The 6,746-nt window shown below is 47.6% G+C and overlaps 3 protein-coding genes across 3 annotated transcripts; all 3 read right to left on the bottom strand.

Annotated features, from left to right (window-relative positions):
- Window positions 1-331: 331 nt before the first annotated feature.
- On the bottom strand, window positions 332-2,995 carry GUITHDRAFT_166942 (hypothetical protein). Its single transcript, XM_005818083.1, has 14 exons — window positions 2,463-2,995; window positions 2,298-2,414; window positions 2,206-2,247; window positions 2,095-2,155; window positions 1,933-2,045; window positions 1,832-1,883; window positions 1,725-1,781; window positions 1,610-1,676; window positions 1,487-1,556; window positions 1,374-1,436; window positions 1,148-1,217; window positions 789-841; window positions 476-541; window positions 332-420 (listed from the first exon to the last, which is right to left on the bottom strand). Exons 1-14 carry the CDS (start codon window positions 2,760-2,762, stop codon window positions 403-405), a joined length of 1,149 nt encoding a protein of 382 aa, XP_005818140.1. The 5' UTR covers window positions 2,763-2,995; the 3' UTR covers window positions 332-402.
- A 2,098-nt stretch (window positions 2,996-5,093) lies between these two features.
- Window positions 5,094-5,843, bottom strand: GUITHDRAFT_156666 (hypothetical protein). Its single transcript, XM_005818082.1, has 3 exons — window positions 5,505-5,843; window positions 5,396-5,457; window positions 5,094-5,296 (listed from the first exon to the last, which is right to left on the bottom strand). Exons 1-3 carry the CDS (start codon window positions 5,713-5,715, stop codon window positions 5,213-5,215), a joined length of 357 nt encoding a protein of 118 aa, XP_005818139.1. The 5' UTR covers window positions 5,716-5,843; the 3' UTR covers window positions 5,094-5,212.
- A 277-nt stretch (window positions 5,844-6,120) lies between these two features.
- Window positions 6,121-6,746, bottom strand: GUITHDRAFT_156665 (hypothetical protein). The gene is made up of 2 exons (XM_005818081.1): window positions 6,552-6,746; window positions 6,121-6,493 (listed from the first exon to the last, which is right to left on the bottom strand). Exon 2 carries the CDS (start codon window positions 6,466-6,468, stop codon window positions 6,289-6,291), a length of 180 nt encoding a protein of 59 aa, XP_005818138.1. The 5' UTR covers window positions 6,469-6,493; window positions 6,552-6,746; the 3' UTR covers window positions 6,121-6,288.

The following is a 6,746-nucleotide window of genomic DNA, read 5'->3' as shown; positions in this document are numbered from 1 at the left end:
TTTTCGCGCAGACTGCTCAGAAATGCTGAAAACACCAAGAAAGTCTTGAGAACCGTATTGGGATACGCGTGAGGAGGAGGAGGGAGGAGGAGGGGCCGATCTTCAACAGACGGAGGGGAAAGGGAGGAGGGGATGGGTGATAGAGGAGAGGAGGAAGCAGTCAAGAAGAGAAGGTGATTGGGATCCAAACGGGATGTAGATGAGAAGGAGGAGGAAGTGGTGGTGGTGGTGGAGGAGGAGGAGGAGGGAGAGGAGGAGGAGAGGAGGAGGAGGAGGAGGAGGGGAAAGGGAGGGGGAGGGGGAGGAGTGAATGAACTTGTTCAAATGATGTCTGATGACTGTCGATTGTACTGAGATATCTGATCATCACAACAACTCCTAACACATTTCGACTACAACTTCTTATTTCACGTCTTCAACCTGCAAGCACGTTGGTCAAATCGTTGAAGAACATTGTTCATGATCATTGCACTACCTTTGCGCAGAACAAGAGCACTTTGTTCACATTGTCGTAGACCAGGAAAAGAAATGGACGATCAAACTGCAAGTGAAAGACCATTAGGAGAAGAGAAGAAAAACAAAATGTATCATCTTCCAAGTCAAACGTATGAAGAGTACAACCATAAATACATTCAAGATCATGACTTGACAGATCGTTTTGACACAACGTATTCGCAACACAACACTACAGAAAAAAGCATCAAACGGCATCAAACAGCACAGCAAAATTCCATGCAAATAAGTTTATCGAACTGAAAGGATAAGAATACACAAGGTTTAGAAATCACCGTGAGGGTCTTCGGAATTACCAAGGATCGGGTCATTGCAACAGCAGTCGCAGCTGAAAAGGAAATTTCAAAACCCAAGCAGAAAATATTACCAATGTCATTGCCCCAATCAAGCAAAGAGTTCATCAGAGTGGCACATCAGGTAAAGAGCAGAAAAACAGTTCTGAGATCTTTGATACAGTCAAAAATGAATAATTTGTTACTTCATCCAATTTCAGGAAGATTGGATGGAAACATCACAGAACAAAGCAAAATGAGGGCAACGTCATCTGCGAGGACAAGGACAAAAATTCAACTCATAGTTTCGCCGCGTGTCAGAATACAGGCATCATCAAAATCATTGTCCATAGCAATGAAACCTGCTGCTTCTGTCCCTTCTTCGTTCACTTCGATGACAGCTTTGTGATAAACATCATGAATGTGGACGGACTGCAAAATGTTGAAAGTTACAACAAAGAACAAGTCTGATACTGTTATCATCTAGTTCCTGTCCATGACCTCCTCGTCCTCGTCCTCGTCCTCCTCATCCTTGCCCTCACCCTCGCCCTCGTGTTCTTCCTCCTCCTCAGAAACTTTCTGTCTCACCTCGTCCTCTGTCATTCTATTGAAATGTCCGCCACTTTCGAATGGTGCGATGACATTCATAGCCTTGATAAAGCAGCATGAGAAAACTGATGTTCATTGCGCTTGCTCGTTACCTTGAGAGTTTGCTTCAGAGGTTTGACTCCGTACTCGATCTTGAAACGAGGGAGTTCAACAAAGAGTGGTCTGATCAACTTGGTCAGCTCCTTCTTCAAATTTCGTAGACGGAAAGAAACAACTTGACGCTGGCGTTCGCGAACGCTCCATCAGAAAAGAAGTTTGGCGCACTGATCTCTTTGATCGTTCCTGGACATCTCGTCAGCATCATCGGCAAGGTAGTCAACAAGAAAAAACCTTCCATCCCTTGCAAACCTTCGGTCTTTGGCAACATGATGATGCTTGTATAACGATCTGCCCTTGTTGTTAGCACAACAGGGAGCGAGGACACGGCAGCATCTTACCTGTGATGCCGTATGGAAGGAAAACAAACTCCGTGTGCAACGTCTCGCCATACTTGGCAAGGATTTCACAAAACGAAAAAGGCGTGCATCTCAAATCGTACCCGCAATCTCTTTTGCCCAAGGCTCATGAGCTGGCAAGGGACTCGCACCTTATCGAACCGAACAAAGGTGGACTCCTTCGTCTTGGAAGGGTCAAACTTGATCTTCCATGCTCCTGGCATTCCAAGATCACCGCTACAATAAGATTGTGTCGAGCTAGAGACCTTTGAAGTAGACTACATTCAGAAGAACTGCTGGACCATGCGGTTCTTCACTTAAGATTTCCTGTGGAAGTTTAAACGTAAAGCTCTGTGTAGAAAGGAGGTAACATCTACCTTGATCATTCCTGACGTCTTTTCTTCCACCCACTTGTTGATCTGCATTGGACATATCAGTACACCTCCAATCTTAAAGAAAGCAACTTCACCTCTGCTGCTCCTTCTCTTGCGTGGTGCTTCGCATGGTAGGTATCTTGACACGTTGTAATGAACGCCTTTTTGACATCCAAATCCGTCCAGACGGAGTTGGCAATCAGTATTTTTACCTGCATTCACTTGATTACAGGGAATCTTTGTACAGTACAAACACCAACCAGGGGATCGTCGCTATTTGAGGATTGGAGGAAAGCTTTCTGTTTGTCCTGGATCTCTGAGTCTAACTTCTCCTTGTCTGCACTGGAGGATATATCCGGCCAGTTCAACAGTCTTGAGAGCTGAGCATGAGCTTGCCCTCCCAGAGAAGTTCCAGCTGTTGCCATGGACAGCGCAAGAGAGAGTGAGAGCGGAGAGATAACGACGTTCCCTTGGGGTTCTCGGCATAAAGTTGCAAACATCTGAGTGCCAAATTGGGATATGGATTGTCCTGCCGAAAAATCTGCGATAGAAGGCTGCATATTGCTTGCTGGAGCGAAAGACTTTGCTTCTGACTGAGAGGTTTGAAGGAATGTAGAGAATGAAGCTCCAAACTTGTGGCAGAAGAATGCGAGCAGGCAGAAGACTCCACTCAGCACAGCAGCTCTCCACGGTATAGCTCTGGTGGTGTGAGAGCTCGTCTTTCTTCCTGGTTTTCCTTTCGTGATGCTTTCTTGAGAATCAAGCTGGTGATAAGCTCCCCTTTGGTGAAGCTGAGAAAGCAGGTAAGCTAGGGTAAGATGAGAAGGCCAGCAACGGTTCAAGCTCTCCTAAAGATGGACTTACGTTTTCAAACTAAAAAACATCGCCTTTCAAAACTTCTAGGGCTACTTCTACAACAATCAAGGGGGAAACAGTCAGGAATGATCTGTGGGTTGCATGTAATATACTCCCACATACTCTCTCTCTCTCATCAATATGCAGTATGATCTACATTGAATCTTTCATTGATGTAAGCTAAAACAAATACATTGCTGGTTCAATTCAAGTGTCATGTGCTGAGAGATTTTGGGTGATATTGAAAACAATCCCACTGAACGCAATCCTCGACGAGAGTGACAACATGAAGTTGTTCTGAACCATCCTCCCATTTACAATCTACAACAAGATCTTGACTACAAGTTCTACTCTTCACCATCTCAACTCACATCACCCTCAACCTATCCTTTCATGATCGGGGTGTGCATACTGACATATCTCGGTCTCCCACCCTCTCTCCTCGCCATTCTTTTGCCTCCATTCTTCTCCTCCCTACCATCTCCCCCTTCCTTCTCCCGCTCTCCTCGCCTTCCTCCGGCATTCTCCAGCGCCCCCTCCCGTCGTTTCCCGCCTGCATGAACAAGTTTGTGAGAACAATAGACTACCCAGGAACCCCCTTATTTCCCCCGGTCCCTGGTGGTCAAAGCGCCCCTTGATTACCCCCACCTCCTCTCTCCCAATTCAAATATCTGAAACACAGGGGTGGTCTTCATCGAGCTAAGAGGACAGCATATACCCAACCCCCAATCTGATATCCTCGGCCCTACAGGGGGTACTCAGCAAAAGCGAGCAAACAGGGGGTACAATGCTACAGGGGGTACTCATCAAAAGCCAGCAAACAGGGGGTACAATGATACGAAAGTAGGGGTAGATTGGCCCAGCAGGAAATTTCAGGGGTGGGGTCTTCAGTATTATTGGAAAAAAAAAACACCGTGTATCTAGCTAGTTGAGAATGAGTAATTGTTGTGGTACGGTTCTCCGCATGATCGAGGTTGGGGGTGGGTCAAAGTGGGGGGTTCCTTGTCCGGGGTGTTACAGGCTCGTCAAACGGGGTAGTGATACGGTGTGTAGAGGGAGTGCTGGGTGGTGGGTGGTGTATAGAATTAGGGGGTGGGGGTCATATAGGAAAAAGGGTGGGTAAATGCACGGGATTGAACGGGTCTCCATAGGGAGGCCATGGTAGAGACAAGTAGGGGTAGGGTAAAAAAAAACAGATCTCGTCGACAGGGAATATAACGACTTTTCAACGATCCTGTAACTGCCATAACGAGTGTCTCAAGTAGAATGCTTACATAACCCTTTTTGTGAAACAGCTCTTTTTCGTAGATATGTGGTCCGTGAAAGGGGGTGCTGACATCAGCATCATGAGACGGTACCATGGAGCGGATGATGATGACTCTAGCGATGTGGGGTGAGATCCGAATAATTCGAAGGGGTGGGGGTACTCCACCCTCGACCTCTTGGGGAAATCGAAGGGTGGGTCCTGTGGTAAACAAGATCTTTTTAGAATATAAAAAGAACTTCTTGCGTACAGATTACACTACCCTTTGCCCACAAATGGTTCACCCCACCCCTAAGCTATTTGTTACTCCCTCCTCTCTAGCCCTTCCCTTGCACTACCCCCTCTCTATAATACCCCTCATTTAAACTGAAAAACCACCGGTTTGTGAAAAAAGAGTCACCCACCTAGTCCGTTACCCCCTACCGTAACCCTGTTTCAAAATGTACCCCCACCCCACGAAGTCCTTTACAAGTCGCCTCGTGACTACTCACTAACACTACCCTACTGATCAACAGAGAGACCTAACCCCTACCCCAACCAATATCCTACATCACCCCTGGAGAAATGATGTTGACAAACCAGTACCCGTTAAAAAAGGCTTACTTTGATATGGCAAGCCAGGCAGTATAGCTCAATCCAGGTACCCTACCCATACAAAATCTTAGATCACCCCACCTATCATCCTCGAGTAGTCTGCCACCCCACCACCATCTTGCATGGAAAAGGTCCCAGGGTACCCTTGCGTATCATCGCACATCATCAACCACTTCTTCCCGCTGCGAAAACCCTCCCGTCCCTTCCTCGCGTTCTATTCCGTGCTTGACAGTCTTCTGTTCCTGAGCTCTCAGTCGTCTATCCTACACTTCTCCTTACCCTCTCCTCCTCTCTACCTCACAGGATCCTTTTAAGGGTCCAGTGAATCTTTTCGAAATGAAGTGATTCATTAGGCCGCTGATCAAGAAGATCTATCGCAAGGTACCTCCTCCTCCTCCTCCACCACCACCACCACCACCGCTATATTGTCTTGAATCGACCCCTGCTTTGTGATTTAATGCTTACTCCTGGAATTTTCAGATCTTCGGACTGACAGCAAAGCCTCAACAGGGTGGGTGATCTGCCAATGCCTGCTCGCTTGCGTGAGTGAATGAATCCCCTTTCCACCCCTGCTCACTCCTCTGCTCAGGGACGCAAAGAAGAAGCGACTTGCGATGCAACAGCAGCAGGAGAAAGAAAACCAGAAGTTGGAGGGGAGCAGAGAGCTCCCCGCCTACAAGCCCCCCGTGGTCACAGTCAGTGCTGGATAAATGAAGGGTGCTTGGCTGCTCGACGGTCTGATAGCCGCGGTCAGCACTCGTTTTCTTGGCTTGTGGGCAGCCATCACGAATGATGCTCATAGCTGCAAACCTGATCGGGTGCTATGAGTTGATGTGTGAGGGTTGTGCCATGATTTCTTGAGACGAGAATGTAAATCCTATGTTTTGAATATTTGAATTACAAGATTAATGAACGAGGTGAAATCCGAGGTGCACAAACATTCACATCTCGGAATGCGTTTTCTAGCGAAACAAACTAGTCCCACGGAGTTGGAATGTGTAAACCAGATCAGATTTTGCACATTCTGACTATCATGGTACTAATCCAGTCATGTGTCTTGCTCGATGATCTGTGTGCTATCAATTTAGCTCTCCCACATTTGCATGGGAATCCTAAACATGGAAACAAGCCCGATGCATTGTTTTTACAATGTCAGTTCGATCAACAGTGAAGTAATGGTTGGAAGCAACTATCATGCCTTTGTTGAGGAACAAATACCTTTATGATACACCGTTACGTTTTGCATGTTAAATGCTCTTCCATAGGAGAGGATGGTACATGGCTCGTGGTATGGCAAGCTCATCGCTTTCTGCCATACCAGTCATTCGTACTGGATCCCCATCCTCCTTCACGTCGCTCTTCCTCTAGTCGGACTAGTTGGATGAGACTTCGACCACAGGCACCTCTTTCACAACCCCCGAGGGTGTTGCAGCTTGCTCCTTAGCATCGGTTGGTGCGGAAGTAGATTCTCCTCCCACAGCAGCGTCAGCAGCAGCCTTCTCAGCCGCAGCGGCGGCGGCGGCGGCGGCGGCTTCTGCTTTCTTCTTCTGCATTTCCAACCTCTTCTTCTTGGCATCTCTACACACCAACAGTTATCTTCAAGCAGGGCAGACAGAAGCTATAGAAGGGTACTCACGCCAAGGAGCATGCGTCGGTTCACCCTCCTCCCGCAGGAGCAGCCGGCTCTGGCACAGGTACTGGGATAGGTGCCGGAGCCTTGGCAAGGGGAGCTTCTACTGTTGCCTTCATGGAGTTTCCTCCGAAGCAGAAGAATCCTCCACACGGCATCTTGTGCTCGTCAAAAGCTGACTCCCCGACAACAAGATTCTCT

The sequence above is a fragment of the Guillardia theta genome, assembly GCF_000315625.1.
Source record: "Guillardia theta CCMP2712 unplaced genomic scaffold GUITHscaffold_389, whole genome shotgun sequence".
Taxonomy (NCBI): domain Eukaryota; class Cryptophyceae; order Pyrenomonadales; family Geminigeraceae; genus Guillardia; species Guillardia theta.
This window is presented reverse-complemented; position numbering and strand designations above follow the sequence as displayed.